General features: G+C 32.8%; 1 protein-coding gene across 4 annotated transcripts in view; it reads left to right on the top strand.

The window, feature by feature from the left end:
- Window positions 1-17,786, top strand: part of LOC124356941 (PIH1 domain-containing protein 1-like) — a 28,044-nt gene extending 10,258 nt beyond the window's left edge. For 3 of the 4 annotated variants that reach the window (XM_046808265.1, XM_046808262.1, XM_046808263.1), the window contains exons 2-8: window positions 3,369-3,490; window positions 3,849-3,954; window positions 5,075-5,260; window positions 6,104-6,250; window positions 12,107-12,312; window positions 13,443-13,589; window positions 17,613-17,786. In XM_046808265.1, the coding sequence (XP_046664221.1) occupies window positions 3,422-3,490; window positions 3,849-3,954; window positions 5,075-5,260; window positions 6,104-6,250; window positions 12,107-12,312; window positions 13,443-13,589; window positions 17,613-17,654 (903 nt within the window). In that variant the 5' untranslated portion in view covers window positions 3,369-3,421 and the 3' untranslated portion in view covers window positions 17,655-17,786. The remainder of the gene's footprint in view (window positions 1-3,368; window positions 3,491-3,848; window positions 3,955-5,074; window positions 5,261-6,103; window positions 6,251-12,106; window positions 12,313-13,442; window positions 13,590-17,612) is intronic. The other variant, XM_046808266.1, reaches the window with a different exon arrangement.
- Window positions 17,787-25,804: the final 8,018 nt, after the last annotated feature.

The following is a 25,804-nucleotide window of genomic DNA, read 5'->3' as shown; positions in this document are numbered from 1 at the left end:
TGTCACTCTTGGATAGATTTTTAAATTTCTTATCTGGCCATTCTAGGCATTTAGAATGAAACCACTGGTTGCAGGACCCTGTACATAAAATACCTTTGTGCTTCACGCCAACAGTGCAAACACCACAAGGATACCTGGACATTTTTATTTATATTTTATATTTTTGTTATGGTGTAAGATCAGTTTTTTATTGGAGGTTTGGCTGTTTCCTCAAGTAAATTAATAGATGGTCAGTTTGAATAATGGGCAGTTTTTTCTGCAGTGTTTGGCTGATTCACTATGTCTGTAGATTTAAAAGTGTACAGTTTTTTCTGCAGTGTTTAGCTGATTCACTATGTCTGTAGAATTTAAAGCCGGCTGCTAGTGTCAATTTATTAATGTACCAGTTTATGAAGAATTTATTAAAAGTCAAATTATTTAAAGTTTAATCCGATGTGTAGACACAGGTGTTTGGAGTAGCAGAGTGTATGAGGTCAGTTTGATATGAGTTAGCAAGCAGATGCCTGGAGTCAGCTATCAACAGACACACTGTCAGCGCTGGAGGTTAGTGCTCCCGGCTGCCTGACACACTTGCTCCAGTTGTCTGTCTGTCACCTTGCTAATCCACTGGTATAGTGTTGGAAGTGATGTATTTAGCAGCAATGGATGAGTTGGCTGTGACGTCACACCAGATGTGGTGGTTTTCAATAGTTTTTTAATGTTGTGTTAAAACCAGTTGTTAATTAATTGTTTTGATTTCTTACTAAAGAGTGTTTATATGTTATTGGAAAACTTTTAAGAGTGCTTGTATATAAAAAGAAGAGCTTGATGGTTGACAATTGACATTAATCTTGAAAAGTCTTCAATCTTGCTTGAGAAGGTTTTGTTTTTTATTTTCTTTTGAGTAAGTATATTATCATTTATTATAATGGAATAGACTTACAAATTCTTAGTTGAGATGTTGTGAGTATTTTCATGAATATTTGTTGGTTAAAACACTACTAATACTACACTTTTTTAAGAGGTCACTTTCACTTTGATGTTACTTGTCGGCCATCTTGGTTTTGGAATGGAACATCAGCAGATTGGTTCAGGAGTTACTTAACAGGCAGAACTCAGGCAGCTGAAATAAAAACTTCAAATATATGTGTAACAAGAAGAACTGTCTCCAAAGCATTGCCAGTTAACAGAGGCGTCCCACAAGGATTAGTACTGGGCCCTATTCTCTATATCATCTTTGACAGTGATTTCTCTGAATATATCACAAACTACTGCTCTATGCTAATGTACACAGATGATACAGTCCTCCTACTAAAAAATACACACCCATCACAATTGGAAATAGAGTCCTATATAGCATTAAATCTGGCAATAGAGTATTGTCAAGCAAATGACCTTGTCCTAAACAATACCAAAACCCAGCAACTGGTATTAGGAAGAAGAAAAGATGAAGTACTGGAACTGCCGGAGGCCGAAAGGGTGGATAGTGTGAATTACCTTGGAGTAGTCATAGATGAAACTCTCTCCTGGAACGACCAGGTTGACCAATTATGTGGAAAACTTAGCTCAGCATTATATGTACTAAGAAGACTAAAACAGATTGCCAGTGCGGAAATTTTAAGATATGCTTACTTTGCTCTGTTTGAAAACCACCTCAAATATGGGATAAATGTATGGGGAAGCTCCTCCAAAATTAACATGCAAAGCGAACTTGTGCTACAGAAAAAAACAGTCTGTATACTAACAGGATTAAGACCCCAGGAATCCTGTAGAGATGCCTTTAAACAGCAAAAATTACTGACTGCAGTAGCTCTGTACATCCTAGAAGCAGTTATTTATGCCATTCAATAAAACCTGATAAGAGGAGCTGATGTACATTTCTACAACACAAGAGCGGCACAAAATTATACACTTCCCACCCATCGACTGACCCTCTTTGAAAAACAACCCACATATGCCAGTACAAAATTTCTAAACATCCTACCACAAGAGGTCAAAAACACCACAAGACAACAGCGGCTCAGAAGAAACTGACTACCTGGCTTCTTCACTGTCATTACTACTCCATTGAGGAATTCCTGGACTGGAGGAGAAATGATGAATCAATGCTTCTTCAACCAACCTGAATTAATACAAATTTATATTATTTGTATACCTATGTAATGACACCATTCAAATCTCAAAGATTATGAATAAAGCATAATATTGTCTGTTGTCTATTCATCGGAATCAACATACAGTTCATCTAATTATACTCACTGTAAGACTGTTTACATAAACATTAACGAGTAGTATGTATGATGTTATATTTATATATATTTTTTCAGGATAAAATGGAGAATAATATATAAATTTAAAACAGGCCATGAACAAATTTAATGATTTTTTTATTACATGCAAATTCTTTACAATTAAGGAGGAATATGCTTGTGAAATAAAGTTGTGAAAAATTAGAAATGTGAGATAGCCATTATGTTTCAAAATTCATTTACTTTCAGAAAACATAACCTTTTTTGGGTTAATTAATTGATGATTAGTTATTAAAGCACTAACGTGGTCTGAGCTTACGTAGGCTGTTATCTCCAGGGATGTGTTTCTTCTTCTGGATAGTGTGAGATGCCGCCGTCAAAGCATGTACTGATCTATCTAAAAATTAAGCTCAGATCACTTAAGCATATCAACCCCTCTTCAGGTTGGACGATATAAAAAAGTTGCATGGAAAATGAACATATTTTTGTTCAGCAACATCAACAATGGCATTCCAACACTTAAAAAATATATATTATTTCCTTAGAACTGCTTTCTTATTTTCATCATACTAAAATAGTAAAAAAATAAAGGTAACTCAATACAATAATTGCTCAGAATTACCAAACATTAGTTATGTAATAGATAGGCTTTATTGTATGTAACCTTTAAAATAAATAATTTGAGTATTGATTCTTATTTGTTGAAAACTCTTTTTTAAGTAACAAATATGTTTGTTTAACTAAGTGAACATAGATCTTCAAAATTCTAAAACAACAAAAGAGACAACAATTGTAACTTACAAAAATGCTTATTATTTCAATCTTTGTAATCATAAATATCATCTTTACCACCTTTGTGAGTTTCATCTTTTTCATATCACCAGTACAACTCAGGCAGTTAAATGTTCTTGGAGGGCAACTAAAAAACTGGTAAAAAGTAGAGTCGTTGCCTAAATTTTTGCGTACAATATTTGTGAACTCATGTATAGATCTAAAGTTAAATCTCTAGAAAATGTATAAATTTAGTCTGATTCATTCTTGTTAGTTACCTTAAGTTTGGCTAATGATTTAGCTTTAGAGCAAGTCAGATCAAGGCTTACAAATACAACCATTTTTGTACAGATTTGTGTGCTTTTTCAGCCTTATATTTTCTCTATCTACTAAAAAGCTTTATTTGCTAGATATTTGCAATCATGGAAGGAAGGAACAAAATAATGCTTGATGTGGACCCATCAATAATGGAGAAAAATTTGCTACTTGAGGTAAGCGGTCTTATACTTAGTAGAATTACTCAGAATCGATGTTGACATTTAGGGGGAAGAATCTCTCAGTAATCCTGAAAGATATCAATAAGACCAAGGAGTACGTAAATTAGCTCATTTATTAAAATTCTTTATTTTATCTCCTTGTGATGAAGCAAATAGTTTACAAATAATTAAAAAACCTTTATAGTTTGTTTTTACTTACGTAAAGTGTATAATTTTTACTTTGTACTTAGGTATTCTCACTCAACAACTCAATGTTGTTTAAATTATTTGAGTAAAACTTTCAGGGTAAACAATTTTGTATTATAGGTAATTCATATCAAATAAATTTATAAATGTGTCTATTGTTATACAGGATCTGAAAGATGATGAATTGGATTCTTTGATTTCAACATTAAAAGACCAACAAGCTAAAGTTTCCAGTAATGATCAACCATGGAAATTAGTCAAACCCTCTCCAGGTGATATAGTGACTAATATTTATTTTTTGTACTATCACTTTATATTAAGAACAACGCTTCAACACCTGACTAAACCTTCAGGACAGATAAAAAGTTACATGTTACAGACTTGACAGATAAAGGTTTGTGTGCTCTAAAAATATCCATTAGCAGTGACGTGTTGCTCTAATGCAGCTGTTTGTAAGGAGCAATAATTAGATTTTGAGGTATGGTCCCATCAGATCTTAGTGTAATCTTGGTATTCTTATATCTGACTAGGTATATCTGGGCACTGACAGGGAAATCTTTTATATGTAGGTTAACTCAGAAATGACATTTGGACGTAAACTTTAATAGCAGGTGATGTGAACACACCCGTGTGATTCAAAGTGAAGTGTTTGAAATACGTTCTAGTGTACATCCTCTTGAGAATTTGACATAAGAAGTTCTAAAATCCTCCTGTGGATGCCTCCCAGCAAATTTAGTAAAATATTAATAACATAAGCCTTTTGCATAACACTCCCATTTTGTACGACAAACTTTCTTACTTGAAATAGTCTCAGTGATACAGAGATCAGTTATTTGGGATCCGTTCACTCGTAGAAATCAGTTACCCTTTTGTGATCCAAAACTTTATGATGTCCAAAACATGTTTTGCGAGCTTATTCTTTGAGCTTGTCAGAACACCTTTGCAATGATTTACCTGTTTCAACTTTGATTCGCCTCTTCAGCTAGAGTACGTGTGTAGAAGAAGCAAATTTCCATTGCAACACACACACACACCTTAGGACAGGATATTGATAGTAAACAATAACATTACCTTTGACAAAATACCAAATTTTGCAAATCTCAGACTTTTTTATAATCCAAGTCACACAGAGATCAGTTACTCTTTTGGTATCCTTAATTCCATGACAATCTGATGGTCTTTTGAGATTATAAACCTCTGATGTAATCAGTAATAAACTAAAATAATATAAAACTATATATGCTGAAGGTCTGGTCATGATTGTGAAACGCTGACATAGTTAATAACTTTAATATATTATAAATATAATTTATATATAGTAACTATTTAGAAAATTTTCTGACCAATCAATTGCAACCATTTTAATGAAAGCTGTCTTTGTTTCTCGTGAAGGATTTGTTGTGAAAACTCGAACTGAGGGTGGAGAAAAGATCTTTCTGAATATATGCCATACAGATGAGATTCCTGCCCCCCAGGATATTTGTGATGACAAACTGCTAGAGATTATGAAATCTGACGAGCCATCCACGTATCGTCTGCCTCTGAGTATTGGCGACCTCCACGAGGAACCGGATAAGTGTAAGCTGATGATTACTTTTGTTTTCAGCAAAGAAATTATCCATCCAGAAAAAGTATCCCTATATTTTCTGTTTATATCTTCTATAGAATCATGTAAAGTTGGAAGCCTTATATTTTTAGGCTGTACTTGAAAGTGGACTAACATTTATAGGCAAGACTTTTGTAGCTGTGCTCATAATACTCATAAATGTTAATTCATAGCAGGTTAAAACTGTCCAGTAGAACTACAGTAATCTTGAAAAAGGAAATGTAGCTTAATGCCTTTTACGTTACAATGGTTGTCCAGAAATTGCACATCTTTAGCCTGCTATTGTGTGTAATCCAGATAGGGAAATACTCAATCCTCTGAATCTGATAGGCCTTTTTAACTGTAAAGAAAGTTAATTTAGAGTGAGCACAGCTCTCTCAGAATTGTGTGACTTGATTATGAAGCCAGCAGTACTCTGAGAGATGTTCTTAAGTCTGACAGTACAGTTTTGGAGACAAACATTTTTTAAACAATTGGTAAGCCTTGCACATTTAAAAACAGACCAAGGCTGTTATCCTGATTAATGTTATGGAGCAGTTCATGCTTTTATCACTTAATTTGACCAAGGCGTTTTATAATTGATATTGTGCTTAATTATCTAATAGTACTGTAACAGGATAATTTGTCTCATGCATGGTCAAAATTACTTAGCACCTCAAAATTGGTTCTCAAGGCAGTGTATTCTGACCTGAATTTGTATGATTTTTTTCTTCACTAAGGGACTTTCTCACCAGATTGGGTTGTAGAGAGAAAAGAGTCCTGGTTGGTTTGTTAAACATAATGTAGTTATTTTTCTATATTTTTGTGTTTTCTAGCTGGCAAACCAAGTTCTGTGTATGATATCGCCATTAATTCTGACTTCTTCCACAAAATAGAGAGCAACATGCTGTTCCGCTCTTTCCTGCTGCAGGTTGCTCTGGAGGGTGTGGCTGATAAATACAACAAGCATATAGATTATAATGGTAAGAAACTGCTATATTACAATACAATACAATACAATTTTCTTTATTTCACATTTGTTAAGAATTACAATGGTGTCATAATTACATAAAAGAACATGTTATTTTTGACAAAGTTCCTTTAATGAGTAGACCGGTCTTTCAATCAACCACTTCTTTAGCTCCTGGTGCAGCTTATTGCCAGTCAGGTCTCCCAGGCAGTCAGGTAGGTGGTTCCTCAGTTTACAGCCTGCATAAGACGGTTTTTTTCTCCCAGAGAGTAGTTCGATGTACTGGAAGGACCAGCTTGGAGCCATGATGAATGTTATAGTGGTGTAGATCATTGTTTCTCATAGAGTTTTTTTTTTTCATCTACATGCTTTATGGTTTCAAGTATGTAGAGAGGCACTACTGTGAGGATTCCTAGGTTGGTGAAAACTGGTCTGCAAGTCTGTAGAGGGTCAAGATTAGCAAGAATCCTTACAGCTTTCTTCTGAAGAACAAGGATTCGGTTCGTAATGTTTGCTGAAGTTCCTTCCCATGCTGTCAAGCCATATCTAAGATGTGATTCCATCAGGGCAAAGTAAAGTGCCTTGGCTGCAGAAAGTCCACCAATGTATTTAATTCTTTGGACAACATATATTCCAGCACTGATCTTTTTGCACAGGTGGTCTATGTGCCCTGCCCATGTTAATTTGTAGTCAAGTATAACACAGAGAAATGTTGTATGTGTTTCTGTTGTTACATCATCCATTTGAGTGACTGTCTTTTCTCTTGCTGAAATTTGTTTTGGAAGGGTTAATTGTGAGGTTATTGTTCTTTGAGTAAAGGATTGCTTTGCTTAAGGCTGATTTTGAGTTAAGGTAAAGGCCTTGAGCTGTGTTGTCGTGAGTAAAATTGTTGTGTCATCTGTGTACATGATTGCAGTGGTATTTTCGCTTGGACCTAATACCAAGCCTTGTGGGACTCCTCTTGTCTGCTCTATTTTTGAAGATTTGCAGTTTTTTGTAGCTTCATTTGATCAGTTTTTCAGTTCACAATTTGGCAACGTCCTGTTAGGTAGTTTTTAAACCATTCTAGGGCTGAGTTTCTTTTACCTAGTCTTTCAAGTTTACTGCATATCAAGTCATGGCCCAGGCAGTCGAAAGCCTTGTTATAGTCTAGAAAAATAGCAGAAGCGTATTGTTCATTTTCTGTCTGGTCTAAGACAAACTCAATTAGTACTATTAAAGCTGTAGATGTCGACTTATTCTTCCGAAAGCCATGTTGGTAGTCAGTTAAGAGGTTGTGATGAGTAAGGTGTGCCATTAGTCTAGCTAGTTTCCCTGGAAATGTCCTTTATAATCTCCAAGTTCTCAGTCAGGATTGATTCTGGGAGCGGATGAGAGGTTGCTTTATTGTTAGGGAGACAGGTGAAGCAAAGGTAAATGTGTGCTTAGGATGTAACAGTTGAGCTTACCTTATTACCCTGATCAAGAAAATATACACATGTGTAGGTCTCGAAAACAGTCTTCAATCAGAAAATGTCTACTTCTATTATCTTCTATTAACTGCTTTTTAATTGTTTTACTTTGTATACTAAGGTAAAATGTTGGAAATCCCCTTTTTATTGTTTTAATATACACTGATAAAGGCTGGTAATATTTTATTACAATAGTAGTGTACATGTACATAGCAAATGACCAGAATTAAATTAATAAACTAGAACCCAATTTGTTACAAGTTAGGAGTATACCAGTCCATAGCTCAATTTGTTCTTGAGATATCCAGAGGAAAACAGACACAGGCAGGAGGGCAGACAAGAAGAAACTTTCCAGGATTCTTGGCAAATCATTCTTGAGATATCACTGAGAGTTATAGGCTTTCCTAGTGCTCAACCAAACTTCACGAAGAGACATCAAACTCTATCTTGTCTATATACAAATAAACTATTTCAACTATTGTCAGGTAAAATTTAGTATTTATAAAAAGTCTCCTAAGTTACGTTGTGATTATTTATTCATTTATATAAATATTTGTTTTAATTGTACCTGTTTTTACTATAATGATGTAATAATGCTTTTTGACATGAAACCATTACAAATAAACCAACGCAACATAACGTAACAAATGTCTTAACGACCAATTCAATAAAGTAATCTCATTACATAAGTTACACATTATATAATATCAAATGACAGTATTCAATTTGTTTACAAATTAGTTTATTCTATGATTTTATTGTTGCCATTATGGTTACCCATTAGACCAATAGAACATTTTCACTTTATGCTTAGCCAAATAGCGATTGAGAACTCCAAGAATAGAATAACATGCACCATCCAATGTACTATTTCCCGTATAGTACTAATTTATTAAAAATCCACTATATTTTAAGTACCCACTGTTCCTATATTGTTCTTTTTGTCAACTCTTCCTTGGTGTTGTCATGGTGCCTTTTGCTTTTTGACTTCTAAACCTATAAATTGAATACTTACTTGTTGACAACCCAAAAATCTACACTTTCAATTGAATAACATTTTTTAAAGTAATCAAACACGTTTAGTATTATATTGTAGTCACACCTTTTGATACAACCTTCTCACACGAAACAACAAAGGCACTACTACAACACTTGACGCAATTTGTTTCACTAAAGGCTTGTTAGCAGTATTTGCTGTATATACATAAAACAAATAAAACTTATAACGAGCTATTTAACTCTCCAAATGTGGATGAACTAAAATGAAACTGTAGCAGGTAATGGAAGTGATTTTTTTGGAGGGAAAGGGGGGATATCCTTCGTCTTCTATTAAATTCCATGAATGGCGATGCTTTGTTTACTTACTTGTCGTTGTCTCATTTTGTATTGTCCTCTCAATCTTGATGTGTTCACCTCTCAGCACAGGTATCTTACACTTTTGGTATGTTGGCGTAATAAAAACAATAATATTGTTTACAGCATTTTACATTATGTGTCTAATTTTCTATAAATAACTTTCAAATTATGATGAATATATTTCAATTATGCACTGAAGGTTGTGTCAAAAAAGTGCAAGTGAAAACTAAACTTAATTTTTTTTGGTGGTATTATATTATTTATGTATTATTAAACAACAAATAATTAACTATATTAAAACTTATAATACAGATTGTAATATAATTCAAAAGTTACAACAAATAACTAGAACAAACTCAATTGATTATTAAATATATTGCTATTCTAATATTTTTTTAAGGATCTTAATAATACTTCGATGTTTGAAAGTATTTTACTTACTTACTCTTACTTACTCCCAGGGCCATTTATATCGGAGGTGATATTTAGCCGCACCAACAAAGCTCCTCCATCCTGAACGGTCCTCTGCATCTTCCTCTGAAGCGCCCATCTTCTCCATATCAGCCTTCACCTGGTTCCACCAACTCCTTTCTGATTATGCTATCGTATGCTTTTTGAAAGTCAATAAATATGGCAAAAAATTCTTTATTATATTCCCAGTATTTAGCTAATATTTCTTTGAAAATGAAAATCTGATTTGTGGTTGATCTGCTCTTTATGAACCCTGCCTGTTCTTCCCTGATTATTTCATTTGTATAATGTTCAAGTCGGTTTAAAACAATTTTGGATACAACTTTATATGGGATGCTGAGTAGTGAGATGCCTCTGTAGTTACCACACTCTTCTTTTTCACCCTTCTTGTGTATAGGTATTATTATTGCTTCTTGCCATTCAGCTGGCATTTCTTCTTTCTCCCAAATACGAAGTATTAGTTTCCATAGATTTTCCACTATTATTTCTCCTCCTTTCTTCAAGAATTCTGCTGTTATTTCATCCTTCCCAGGAGCTTTGTTGGTCTTTAGCGCTTTGACTGCATCCTTTACTTCTTCTATGGTTGGCGGTTCTATATTTGGTTGAACATGATAGTATTTACCAACTTGCTCTTCGTCCCTAGTTTGGTCCTCTACATTTAGTAGCTCGCAAAAGTACTCTCTCCATCTTTCTATAACTTTTGTACTTTCTGTCACCAACTCTCCATTTCTGTTTTTTACCCCATATGGGTATGGGGTAAAACCTCTTTTGAAGAATCTTATTTTCCTGTAGAAGTCCTTTGCGTTATTTGCTGTATTATCTTCCTCAGCCTTGTCAAGCAATCTATGCAGATACAGTCTTTTTTTCCGCCTCAGCAACTTGTTTGCCTCCCTGTTTGCTTCATTATAGCTTTCTCTATCCTCTACCCTGTTACTATTCATCCACGTTATTTTCCTTTTAACTCGGTCTTTCAGAGCTTGCTCGCATTCCTGATCAAACCATGGTTTTTTGTTTCTCTTCTTCCTACTACCACATACCTCTTCTGCTCTGTTCAGAACTACTTCCTTAAAATTAGACCATTTGGCATCTACAGTTTCATTGTTCTCCATGTCTTCCAGGGCCTTAAATCTATTCTCCAGTTTCAGTTTGAATTCATCAGCAATATGCTTAAGCTCAAGTTTACTCACTTCTATTCTTCTTTCTTGCTTTACTTCCTTTCTTCTCTGGATTGCTATTCGCTGCCACACTTTGACTAAAACTAATGAGTGGTCAGTTCCACATTCCGCTCCCCTAATGCCTCGAACATCAGTTATACTACTTTTGTGCCTTTGGTCTGTGATCACGTGGTCAATTTGGTTTTTTGTTGTTCCACCAGGTGATGTCCTTGTATATTTGTGTATATCTTTTCTTGGGAACATCGTGCTTACTATTTTATATTCATTTGCAATTGCAAAACTTGCCAGTCTGGTTCCATTGTCGTTTGATTCTTGGTGCAGGCTCTCTTTTCCAATAGCAGGTCTCCAGACTTCTTCTCTTCCTACTTTGGCATTTGCGTCCCCTAAAATAATCTTCATATCAAAACTTGGTAACCTACCCACCAGTTCGTCCAGAAGACCATAGAAGTTATCTTTTTCTTCCTCTTCTGCTTCTTCGGTTGGCGCGTAAAAGCTGACTAGAGATATGTTACAAAATTTTCCCCTTAACCTAATATTGCACAATCTATTATTAATTGCTTCATAATGTATCACAGCCTCCGAAATTCTCTTGTTCACAGCAACACCCACACCACCGTGGTATCTGTCATCTTCACAGCCACTATAATAAATGAAATAATCTTTGGTGTTCATTCTCCCTGCCAGGGGCCACCGGGTCTCCTGAAGTGCCACAACATCCATGTTATACCTGTGCAAATCTTCTGCTAGTATGTCACTCACACCTGGTGCTGCCAGTGTTCTTACATTCCATGTACCAAATCGTAATTGTTTAAAGCAAAGCCGGGTCTTTATCCGTTTATTCCGTCCAGTTTCTACTCTTTGTTGGTGATTCGTAACAACAATTTTTTATGAGGCGGGTCGTCAGCCCAACGCTCAACCCCCAACTTGGAGGACCAGGGTATCTCTCTTAGTCTGGCTCCTACCTCACGAAGACCTGTCCGGCAAGGGAGGCCCTACCATTAGCTACGCTACCGCCGGTATAGCTCTTGAGGTCGTTGGAGCATGCAAGCCCACCCGCCACATCAAGGCGAAGATACCTTCGGATGGGTGAAAGTATTTTACTAATAATAATTGTTCTCTTTCCTGAACCTCATGCAAGTTATTTTAATATGATGAGTCTAATCAATAAATTTTGATGTACTAACACAAAAATGTTACTTAAACTTTGCTAAATGTCTTCAGGATGAGTAGTAGCGCAGTTGTCGCCCATAAGCAATGTTCTGCCAACTAAACTAAAATATGCTTGATTATGTGAATGACCGCAGTAGTTCATGTTTTACATTGAAATTCGTCAATCAAATACTTTTATAACATCCACAGTAGTTTATTTCAGTGTCAAAAACATATCAATAATTATAAAATAATTAATTGTTTCAGATTTTGTAATTCTCAAAAACCGCAAGATAATGGGATCACTACAGCACCATAGAATACAGCAACGAGGACCCACAGCCAAGAAAGTGCTGATAGAGGAAGTGAAATCAAGCAAGCCATTTGGCAGCGAACCTAGGTTCCAAATAATCAGGGACCCACCTAAAGGAGATCCACAATTGTTGACTGTACAAGTCCATGTGAAAGAAGCAGTAAGAAATTTATGTGTTTAAGTAAATGTAAAAGTTCAGCTAATAAATTAATTATACAGTTTGTTAACCATGTACAACATTAATTACTTTTGTAAAATGTAGTTTACCTTTTCTACAAACCATGTGAAACAATATTGTTTGCTATAAATTAGTACACACCCTCATATCATTTTTGGATATTTCTGTAATAGACATTCACCAGGGATGAACTTTCTTAGCCATGAAAGTTGGTTATGAAAATATAAAATAGTCTATAAAATAACATAGAAATGATCCATAGACGAGCTTTACTGATGGTCCATCTTGATATTAGTTCATTAAAAACAATGTTAACCTTCAAACACTTTTATGACCTTATTTTATTCATAGAATTATCAGACATGTTTCAGTTTAAAGATTTAATTCATGCACATAAAGATATTTTAGTTTTTTCTATGTTAGCATCAGTTATTGAGAACAAAATCTTTAATTGTGTACTTCATCATTGAAATACTCAAAAGGTATAAACTCTGTACAGAATAGACCCCCATTAGTTAATATCTGGCTAATCCCATATTAAAGTAGTGCAATTGATTTTTTATTTGAAAAATATTTTTTATCAATAACACTTAAAGATAACATCCCCAAATACAAAAAAGTTGAAACTTTTTTATCCTTCTACATCAATTTACAGGCTTTTAAAATTATGTACCCCTTTTTATAACCAGTTCCGAATAAAAACCGTTACAAGTGAAATTTGTATCATATGTTCATGGGTTTTTTGCTCAGGGAGTGACATTCCTTTTATTATTGATTGTATTAAGAAAAAAATATCTTATTTTCTTTAATTATATTTCATTACAAAAATATAATTTCCTACAATCATAAACAAATCCCTCCCAGAAGCTGTGACTCATTTACATACTGTAAAAATTCATTTTATCTTCAGCAGTTTTTATGTGGTCTGATTACAAAATGTCCTAAATTGGTAGCTTTAAATACCTGTAATTTCATGTTAAGACATTTTTTGTGTTCAGAAAACTTATTTTAAATGGGCTATGGATTAAAATTTCCGAACCCAAAATCGACTGTACCAGTCTAGGCAGATTACTGTAGATACCTGCAACAAGATTTATTTGTGCCTTGCTCAGAGCTCCGGCAAGAATCTGCTACTGGACGTGGGGGAGGACAGACTGGTGCTGCGCTCTGCGAAGAGAACTGGCTCTCTTCTGGACATATTCCTGCCTTACTCAGTGGACCAGGACCATACTTGTGCTCACTTTGATCTGGAGTCACAGGTACATTTTCATATTCTGTTCAGGTGTAATTGTAATGTATATGTGTAACTTGTCCTGCTCGCAAAAAGTTCTAGGAAAGGACAGTTTTGTTGGTTATCAATTTTTTTTTTAGTAACGGACTTGCTACAAAATATATATCTTGGAAATAATAATATTAAAACTGTTAAATTGTTTGAACTTTAAATATTTTAGTTTTGTTTTTGTGATTGAAAATATAAATGTTTACTTTGTGTTTTCAATATACTACAATCTTAATAAACAATGTTTTTAACCCTCTCGTTGTCCATCATATTTTGTGAAGTACACACTTGTTTTTTGTGATTTAGTAAGCTCTCCTTATAAAATTTATAAAAATAATACTATTATACAGGGTGTCCTGTAACTTTCTGGACAAAGGTGTACTACGATATTGCTCAGGTTAAGACAAACATATTTCACCATGTTTCTCTTTCAACATGTGTCTCTGATGCTTAGTTACCCATCTGTCTATCTGTAGGATTTTATAAAAAAATTAATATCTTAAAACTAATAGAATAAATTATACCAAATTTGGCTCAAATGTTTATAATAATAAGGCCAGTTACTTAAAAAAAATATAAAATTATTTTTAGTATTTTCAAAATCGCGGCCATTAAAACTTTTAAACTCTGAATATCTTAAAAACCAGCAATTTTTCTCAAGAATAACAATTTTAGGAGATTTTATCCCAAATTAATGACACCAAAGTTATTTAAATCTAATAATAATAAATCATCATCATCATCATCGTCAGACGTTTCCGTTCTCACGGGTCGTCGTACACAGCCTCCTCCACTTTAGTCTATCCTTCCAGGTCTCCTCTTCATCCACCTGTATTTTCTGTAGTTTTCACTTTTCAGAATAATAATAATAATAAAGAGCAGACTTACTGTGACAAGACATGGCTCACATCAAGAGCTGCCATTTATTCAGTTATTGCATTCTTGGCTATTCGCTGAGAACATTGTATGTTCATATATGTTTGTCCTGACTTGAGCAATAACTTGGTATACCTTTGTCCAGAGAGTTTACAGGATAACCTGTTTAAATAGCTAAATAGTAGTAAATGTTTTACTAAAACAGAAATCTGTTATGTTGTGAAGTTTATAAAGATAATATTTTTATACATTTCTAAGGGAAGTTAAATTCTTGTATACAGCCTTTACAAATCCCTCATTACATTTTTTTATGAACTAAGAGATATGTTCAATTTCTTTAAGGTAGCTGGAGAGAAAAAACTACAGATTATCCAAAATATTTGTAATAAGGACACTGTCATTGAATGTATTGGAGTGTTTGCAATCAAAGAAAAGGGAGAAAGTCTTTGATGAATCAGACTCATCTAAATCAGAGGAAGATGAAGTAAAAGAGAGAACAATGAAGAAAGTTTAGATCATCGGCTTGAAAGTTGTGCGATAATATTGACAACCTTCATTCTTAGTTAAAAAAAAGAGTTTAATGGTCTATAATGAATTTCTCAACAGGTTCTCATTCTTATGAAACCTATTCAACTTAAGTGCCAATGAAATCACTAAACCAGCGAACTCCTTGCATGAAACGTATGAAACTGACATTAAAATCTTCATTTGTTGTTGAGTTGCTACATACACTAAAAGGAACTTTTATATCAACAAAAGTCAGAGTGGCAAAAAATGTCCTTATCACAACTTTCTCTTGTCAAAGAGCCTTCAGGACTTGTACCCAAATATAAGTATCATCTGATGTTATTTCTACTTTATCTTTCTCTTTCCAGTTTAAAAGACCTGACAGTTAAACTGGATTTTAATGACGTTATTGATGACTTTGCCAATGCTAAAGCAAAATGTAAAAAGTTTGAATAAACATAAGCAGTTTTGTTTTAACTAGTAGACATTTAGATTATGTCTTTTATTATAAGACACTTGTATTGTCAAAACAATGTTTTATTTATAATACCTTTAAATTATAGCGTTATTTAGAAAAATATTAACAGTTTTTAACCTAATGTAATAAATTTGTATTTCCTTGTGCTCATTACTCAATAAAACTGTTTTTGTTTTACAACAAATTAACTATCAAACAGTTTTTTAGCTTGCTGCTATCTGTTATTCTTGTGGTGAGAATAGGAGGGTGCGGCAGTAAATGTCTAGGGCCCATGGGCGTAAAATGTGTAAATTCATCCTTGGCTATATAGGGTGAACTTAAATTAGTGTTAAATTTTTTTGTATATAACTACCAAGTATTGGTGACCAAAAATTGAATTTTTATTTTTCTCCCCAGAGCCATCTTTGATTAATAGATTTGTCCATCCTTTTATTTAGCCTGATTTGCTCATTGTGAGTTGGTTTTGTATCATTATGCTATTTCTATTTTATAACTTCAGAAAATAATTCAATCTTTATTTGAAATAATTCACTTAATATTAAATAGGGACATTTCTAGACATTAGCTAAATTATTAAACTGTACTTTGGCTAATTCTTTGGTTCTACAACATTTTAAGTACATCTTGTTGCTCAGGATAGATTCTGTATTGATCATTAGAAGACGAGAGTAAATGTAAAGTTACATTACGTCATTTTAAAACTTAAAAAACAAAAAATATTTTTCTGGTATTTGCCTATCTTCAGGATTTGCCATTTGGAAGTCATTGACCTGTATATCTTGTTACTTATGTATTAAAATAACTTTAAAAAAAATTAATTTGCCATAAGCTTTTTTATTAAACAATTGGATTTTTCTATTGAAACTACATAAAATATTGTGTAGTTACAAAAATTATTTAAAATGTGGAAAAATGTTAATAATTTACTAAGACAAAACATGATTTTTTAACAATAAAAATTTCTACTAATCAAAGATTGTTGAGGTTGTTTCACCCAAAACATTCTTAACACTAACTTAGTTCACCTTGTGTAGAGTGATTCATCCTTAAGCCAAGCTACAACTTGTTTGTTCTTTCTTTTTTACTAAATCAAATTAACCTTCTGTGTTAGGATGTCAGAAATATCTCATTCTTTTTTCATAACCTCCAAAATAATGAAAAATTATCATTTAGCATTCATATGTGACATTAAATCAACAATCAAGAATTATAAAATCAATGTAAGTGCCCCGTTTATGTAGTAGGTATTACAACATTAGAGATCATCAGTAGGATGATATTTTGCAAATATTGAGATGTATAGTTTTTTTTAGTTTCCTAGCATTAACAGGCCCTGTGTGGGTCTGGTTCTACTATTATTGCTTGTCAGAATTTCTCTAAAGTCACAGTAAACGTGTTAAAATTATTTGTATAATATTTATAACTTTGTTATCTCTCTACATATCATTAATACATTTATTTTGTCATTGCCATACAAGCCTTTTATAAATCTCTACACTGTCCATTATTTAATTATTTTAATGAGAATATATTTAATTAAATATTTTTTTTTATATTCAAATTTGAAATGTGTGCTGCAATACCAGCTGTGAAGTACGGTGTGAGATTCGTTTTTGTTGACAAAAACCTTAAAACCAATAGAAATTCATCTGAACCTGTTTTAAGTGTACAGGAATAACGTACTGACTGAAATTTCTGTCAGGAAGTGGTGCATTAAATTTTAAAATGGCAGAATAAATGTTCATGACCAGGAGAAGAGTGGACGTCTAAGCATTGTGACTGATGATCTGGTCGCCAAAGATTGGTAGCAAGACAGCGGTTTTACAATGATGAGGATCTCAAAGTCACGTGACTGAGAGGCTCAGATTACAGGCAGCAGAATTCTATGACACAGGAATTGAAAGCTTTTCCACCCCTATGATAAGTGCCTGAATTTGTATGGTGATTATGTAAAATGTAGTATTATAGTCCCTCTTTCACATGTGTATAATAAAATGTTTTTCTTGTACTTGGTTTTTTTTTTAATTTCAAAACGTTCCTTAATTTTTCATAGGCCTTGAACTTCTTAAATTTGTTTGAATATAAAGACTTTATTGGTTATTATTATAAGATATTTATCTTTGTTATTTTATTATGTTTCAGGTCCTGTCTGTGGAGCTTCCTGTCATTTCAGTAGGAAACTAATGAAGATACCCTCCATTATCTTTTATTAAGTAATGATAATTTTCATCATTTTTTTTAAATATTCATTAAATTTTTGATTTGTTTAATTTATACAGTTATTTTAAGAAATAAATTGTTGTTGCAACAAATTTCCTTCTTGTGTAATTTTTGTAAATTTCTTATAAAATCTTAAAATAATTATACAATTTTTAGTTGAAGGATAATTTTTATATGTTGAGTCTAATATAACTAATATCTGGTATCTAATGGAACCAAAAGTAAAATGTGTTAGTTTCATTATTTTTAATACTGTATTTCAAAAACAAAATTAGTTAGAGGATTGTTTTAAGAATTTTTGCTTATACTTTGCCTACAATCTTCCTGCCACCAAGCAGCTCTTACTACTGCCAGTATAAGGCTGACTCAAGATATGAAGATTATTTTTCAATCAAAATATAATAATTTATCAAAACCAAATAAATATAATATAAAAATCAAAATATAATAAATACTTTAAGTTTTTGGAAATATTGAGATCTGCTCTTGGTGAGCGTTAAAGCGCAGCTGTGATGAATGCAGCTACAATTAAGGTTGAGCTTGCAACAGTATAGATAACTCTGACCACTAGATCACATGAGCGTCATTGTTTTCTGTTTTCTGTGATAAGCAGCTTGCTGGACCATTCCACCTCCACTCCAACGAGCAGGAATCTGTCCCACCTGTTTTGTCTCTCTCCCTCAACCTTCCTGAACCGTAGATCTGGCAGTTTCTAAAGTAGCAGTGTACTATTTCATGTTTTGCATTCGTTTTATCAGGAATTCGTAACAAATACTTTTATACTCAATTCATCAAGTAATTGGTATTGCCGTCTTCATAAAATTATGAAGTTTATTTATGTACCAATAATTAATATACGGTCTTGGTATATATATTAATTTTATCAGGTTGAACATACAAATGTAACATTTGTAAACAAAAACTTCAAGTTTGGCAAAACAATGAGGATTAGTAAATGTTGTAATAATTGGTTTTTTTTTACTCTTTTCCCAAATTGTTAATGGCCGAGCGTAAGAGTTGTCGAAAAGTGTAATTATAAAAATGTCAATTATTACGTAACAATAATGTGTTTTAAAAAACTTTAATATTGTGTCTGTATAGGTAAATAATTGAATGAAAATGGTGCAGTGTTGAATTGAATAATATACATTAATATTGCGGAAATAGTGGTAAAATGTCATCATTTCTAGCCAATTCAAACTAAAATTGGTAATAAGACAATACAAACGGATAAGTTACAGTACATTACTCTGATAAGTTCTCTACCAATAAAAGTCTTTCAACCAGTAGAAAGTTTCAAAATGGTTAGTATTCACATTGTAAAAATTCACGACAATGCAATTTTATGAACATGCATTCTATAAAACATTAAATTAAGTTTAAATTAGTGTCTAGACAAATGACTACTTAAAAGCATCAAAATCCAGTTATTCTTTCAAATCTTTCATCGACCATAGTCAATAATCAATATGAAACAAATAATTGATAAGATTATTTTAATCTTTGTATGTTTCAAGATGATTATGTAATAGCTATGAGTTATTTTACCAGATTAATCCAATATACTGAGAATTTTTATAACGACTGCCATAATAACATTTTTGAAATTAGTCAATTTCCCTTCTGGCTTAGTTGGAAGAAAGGTAGATTTCACATGCGCTGTTATCTTGAATGATTATAAAGACTTAATTTTCTTCTATACTTCTAAAGTTTTGAACACTGATTTATAGGAAAAAATATTAAGTATAACAGTAGCTTTAAATTGCTTAAAAATGTTGTCTCAATTCAAATTTATGTTATAAAATATCCCAGACCGAAATTTTGTACAATCGCAAATGACCACTATCCTGAAACTTTCTATTGGCTAAGACTACCCAAAGAACTTGTCCAAACATTGTATGACTTCGGTCTGAATTGGCTATAAATTATGCTAATCATTTGTTCACTATTAATCCCGTAATGATGCTGTATATTATTCAAAAGTAAAGGTTTGTACCGCCGTTATCTGAAAAACTTTACGACAGAATAAACACGTAACAAACTTTGAGAATTCTAAAACTCTTTTTTGTTTTTTACAATGAAAAAAATCTGAAATATAACAGCTACTCAAGAAGTATAAAAAGTATATATTTGATCGTTATTAGTAAATATGTAAATAAGCATAATTTCTGGTTGATTGTATCTAAATCAATTCTACATTTTTACAAACAAATGTATGTTTCAAAGATTTTGGTTACTAAGGTTTCAAGACGATATAGTTTTTAAATATTTGGAAGTGTTGAGAGTATTATGCCAACCTACATAGTCATAATACCATCAGTGTTGTACAACTTAACCATCTAAACTAAAAATACATATTTAGTTTAACGTTTCCAGATGGTAGACCTCCCTCAGTGAAATCTACCTTTTTTACTTTCCGTCCATTATCATAAATGATATATCATAAATTTAACATTAGATTAAATGAACCAACAGACTTGCCTTGAACAAATTTTATATAAACAGAACTTATTGCAGAAGATTTTAATTTTCACAGTATAAACTTAATTGGTGGTAGAGTGTTTTACTGCAAACTTTAAATACTCTGACCCTCTACTTTGCCCTCCTTTTATTAGTTCAAAGTACTATAAATTACCATTTTAGGACCTAATACATCAAAAATTTTCTGCGGCTGTTTTTCCCCGTACAGTGTACCGTACACATCCCAGAGAATATTTCTGTGTGCGCCATTGATACTTGTGCAAATGGTAATCACAAGATACCATCATATTGAGGTGTCAGATTTGTTTTTGTCTTCACTGAACAAACTGTTATAAAAATCTGAAAATGTAGTATACACGGAATTTAACAGACATAGTTATTATGCGTCATTTTGAACATTTTTATCGGGGGCAATATAGGTTAAATACGTTATAACTATCAGATTTCGTTAAAGATTTATATGTGGGTTTGTAACACTTGCACATCCTTTAAAGAAGGATAATATTGATTATCCGATTATCGATAGCTACTAAACTGAAATTCCTATGTTGGATTGTATCAACAAGTGTGCTCCTGCTCGTGCATCCTACGCGCAGTGCGGCAAGAAGCAGACTGAAAATCCGAAGGCGCGCTTGTCTTTTTAAGAACCAACACAGATCCAATATGAATGTGTTTTCCCCGTTTAAAAACACTAAATTTTACATATCATTCTCTTAGAGGGAGTACCATAACTTTAATTCCAAAATGTAAAAAATTTATATTTATTCCTTACAATTATAAACATAGTATAAAAATTAACTCATATGTTTCAAAATAAAAAGTATGTCACTCCCTCCAATCATATTTCACATACTTAACTGTAAAAATTTGAAATCCTTATCATCAGACGTTTTTCATTGGGCCTGATTATAAAAAGACCCAACAGGAGTACTTCAAATGTCTATAACTTCTTGTGGAGTAACCCAAAAAATTGGTTGTTCTTTTTCAGGATTCAGGAAGGGTATCTTGAAGTATTCTACACCAAATGTTAATGTTTAATAAAGGTGATGAGGCTTTCCCAATTTGTGTGGTTTTTAGTGTGACACTAAATCAGAGTATTTTTCCATAAAATCATTTGATACCAACATACTGATTAGGATCAAACATCAAAGCTAACTAAAGGTTGCATTCTGTGATTGATTTGAGGAACGCAAATTTACAACTGAACGTATATCCGTCTTTACAAAACTATCTAATAATTATTCATATTAGTTATTTCAAGTACAACAGTACAAGTACATTTTGGCCTTACCTTAAGCCCAGTAAAATTTAAAAGGCTTATTTAGAAACTATTTGTTTATATGTCAGTTTCCAATTGGACGACATCATTGTGTTTGAATTAAATAATAATTCTTTATTGCAATAAATAATTAACAAAATTGTATTGCAAACCTCATTTCATACTGATCAAAATTATATACACTAATCCTATCTTAGTTTATCATAGGCACAGTTAATTCCATAATGTTAGTGTGTGAATCTATAATAAATTTGTATGTTTGAATGTTTTGGATATCAGAAGACAAGACATAAAAAATGTGAATTTTCATCCCAGCGGCTCAACATATAATAACGCCTATGACAACAAAATGTGTCTTAGTCAAGAATCAAGAAGTTTATTGCAACAAAACATTCACAGATTTTACAACTTCAGATGTTGTGTGAACAGGTTGCTTGTCAATAATAAATACTAAATCTGTAATACAATTACATCAGAATAAAACTTACATTACATTAAAATATTACAAACATTAAAACATGTGATCGTAAAGACTGTCATGTAAAAACTCAGTTATGCTATAGTAAGCTTTACTAATTAGTAGACTTTTAACTGAGTTCTTAAAACAAGACATTTTAAGCTGTTTTAAATGAGGAGGAAGCTTATTATAAAATTTAGTTCCCATATAACTTGGTGAAGTTTCAAATAATGTTAATTTGTGTACAGGAAATTGCAGTCTATCTTTAAAACGGGTGTTATACTGGTGCTCATGTTGCTTTATATTTCCTGAATTTAGACGATTATGAATAAAAATTAAACAACTATAAATATACAATGATGGAATTGTCAATATTTCTAAATCTAAATATTTTTTTTACATGAGGTTCTTATATTCAAAAATAGCATGGTTCTTCTGTATCTCTTTTGAATTTTGAGGACAGAGATAATGCCAGAGCAGCTGCCCCATATTTGTATTCCATAATGTGCTAGTGAATAAAAGCAAGAATAATAAACTATAAGCCTAGTCTTAATGTCTACCAACTCCCTTAATGTAAACATTTGGTAGCAAGCTGAACTCAGTTTTTTGTTTAAGACATCTATGTATGGTCTCCAGGACAAATTTTTATCAATAAGGAGCCCCAAAAATTTACTAAAATCTACAGCAGTCAGAGTTGTATTCTTGAAATTTATCTGAAAATTTGACATGGTCTTGCTTTGCAGTGTTTGGAATTTTACAATTTGAGTTTTATCACTATTTAGTACAAGCCCATTATATGTAAACCATTTTTCTAAATCTATGAGCGAATTAACAATTTCTGATTTAATATGTTGTCCTCGGTTACATTTTACTAGGGATGTAGTATCATCTGCATACAATATCAAATTATTTTTAACATTATAAGGCAGATCATTTATAAAAATAATAAATAATAAAGGACCCAAAATAGATCCTTGTGGTACACCACTACATATGTTTGCCCATGATGATGTATGTTTTATGCCATTATTGTTGAGTAATATTCTTTGCTTCCTATCAGTAAGGAATGATTGGAACCCATTCCAAAGGCTTACCTAAGATTCCATAAAATTTAAGTTTACTTACAAGTAATGAGTGATTTACACAGTCAAAGGCCTTGGATAGGTCACAGAAAATACCAGCAGTATCCTGCGACCCATCCAAGGCCTCTAGAATTTGCTCAATCATTTCAGATGCTGCCTCAATAGTGCTGTGGCCAGAGCGAAAGCCATACTGATTTTTACAGAGGAAACCATTGTTTTCTAAATATGTACATAATTGCTTGTGGGCTATCTTTTCAAAGACTTTTGATATGCTAGGTAATATTGACACTGGCCTGTAGTTGTTAGGGTCTTGCCTTTCCCCTTTTTTAAAAACTGGTATTACATCTGCATATTTAAGTTGCGAGGGAAATTGACCGCACATGAAAGAGTGGTTAACAATTAAAGCCAGAGGTTGTGAGATGTAAAGCGCAGAAGCCTTCAGCACTTGCACTGGGATCTCATCCCACGCAACGGATTTTGTGTTCCTCAGACTCATTATTACTCTATGGACTTCTTGTGCACAAACATTTTTAAAGACAAATGAGGCTTGCTTATTACAATTAAAGTTACTTAAAAGTTGAATCGCAGAGTTGATCTGTGGGTTTGCACTAATTTTATAAGTAGTATTCACAAACATAATATTGAGGTGATGAGCAATGTGCTTAGTGTCTACACAAATTTCATCTTTTATTTTGAGTCTTGTACAGTCTTGTTTTTTAGTCGTACTAATACCTAACTCTGACTTCACTACATGCCACACAGCTTTACTTTTGTTTTTGGAATCACTGATATATTTACAGTTATACATTCTTTTAGCAGCAGTACAAACTTTTTTAAAAATGTGTTTGTAATCTTTTACATACTGAATAAAATTACATCATTGCTAGATTTTGCTATTTTATGTAGTTCCCTTTTTTTCTTACTTGACTCGATTATACCATTTGTAATCCATCTCTTGTTTTTTAAAATATTTTTAGATCCACATTTAGCTTTGACAGATTTATAAGGGAAAGAAGATTCAAAACATGACTTAAAACTGCTAAGAAAACTATTGAAATTTTCCTGCACAGTGCTTAATTGACAAACATTCCATGATGTATTACTAATACAGTCAACCATACCAGCAATATTCTGAGCTGTAAATATCCTTTTTCTAGTGGAACCTTTTTGTGCTGTAAAATCATTCTTACAATCAACTGATATTGATAAGGCTCTATGGTCAGATAAACCTGCTCAATATTTAATAGTTTACTTTGCTTAACTCTATTATTGGTAATAATGTTGTCTATACATGACATAGTTTCTTTAGTTACTCTAGTTGGCATTTTAAAATTGTAAGTATACCCATATGAAATCAGTAAATTTAAAAACCTATTTCGTAAATTGTAATCTCTGCATGACTCCAAAATATCAATATTAAAATCTGATGTTATATAAACCTGGTTTCTTTTAGATTCTCTTTTTAGTGCCTTAAATAGTTTTTCAAGTTTAATCAAAAAGCCATCTACATTGGACTTATTTGTGTTATGATAAATTGAAATAACAAGTTGGCTCTCATTAGGGATTGCTATACAACAACTCTCAAAAACGAAATCTTCTTTGAGAGAAACAATCAAATCATTTCTTTCAATAAACTGTGTACCTTTTTTAACTAAAGTACAGGAACCTCCTCTAGTACTACTTACCCTAATATAGTGAGAAGCCAATACAAAACTTTCAAAAGTATTCAAATTTGATAGCTGAGAGCTGTTCAACCAGTGCTCATTGAGACTAATGACTTTAATGGGAAATTTATTTACAAACATTTGTAATTCTGTTAACTTTGTAAAGGACAGAAGACCTTGAACATTGTAATGAAGTAACCAGTTATTTCTATTAACAAAAGTATTTTCTAATATGTCTAAGTTATCAATATAATTCTCATGATCATCTACATTGTACATTTTGTCTAAAACCAACTTCAACTCTGTAATACTATCTAAAATAATTTTATTACTATCGCTACTCCTCATTTTTGTTTTAAAGGGGGCCAAACATTTAGGTTTAAAGGGTTGGTTTGATTGACATCACTGACACTAGAGAGCCTATCCGAAGATGTTTGTTTCTCCTTCTCTTCAACTGGCAGTGGCTCGGAGCTTGAAGTGAGATCCAAGATGCAGGTTACTTCAGTGGATTTTAGACCATTGTGCGATTGCAGGTGTTCTGTGTTGCTATTACTTTCCCCTCTTACTAAAGGTGACTGCATCCGGATGTTTTCCTGCGACATAGGCAGTTCTGGTTGAGTTCCTTTAGTCAGTTCCTCACATATTTTCTGGGCAAGCCACTGCTTTCCTTTATAATTGAAATGCATCCCATGCCGTGTGTGTAACTGTCTGTCTGCTATACTGCTCTGAAATGCAAGATCTGAATTGTTGAGATTCATTCATTCATTTACCTGCGATTTCCAGAAACCTTATTATCTGGACTCCCAGTTGAGACAGGAAGTCCAATACAGTCGTCCTATGATGTTCAGTTCTGAAGCTCTCCCTGCCTATGATCTCGTTTTGGTGGACGCCCCTGCCCTGAACCAGTTTGAACTATCAACAGCACAAGATGCCATTGAAAATATAGATGCTTAGATCCAGCGCACACGGAACTCAGACAAAGAAGATGTTGTTAACTACTATCGATACTGAAGACGATGATGGGTACAGAGAGAGCATTGGGTTCACCCTTATTTAAACAACAATGTGAAATCCAAGCTATTTGTAGCAGCTAGAGAGCTGTGTCAGTCGGATAGGAAGTTTAAATCTTTTTACAAAATGACAAAGCACTC

The sequence above is a fragment of the Homalodisca vitripennis genome, chromosome 3, assembly GCF_021130785.1.
Source record: "Homalodisca vitripennis isolate AUS2020 chromosome 3, UT_GWSS_2.1, whole genome shotgun sequence".
Classification (NCBI taxonomy): Eukaryota; Metazoa; Arthropoda; class Insecta; order Hemiptera; family Cicadellidae; genus Homalodisca; species Homalodisca vitripennis.
The sequence above is the reverse complement of the archived record's forward strand: the minus strand, read 5'-3'. Positions and strand labels throughout refer to the sequence as shown.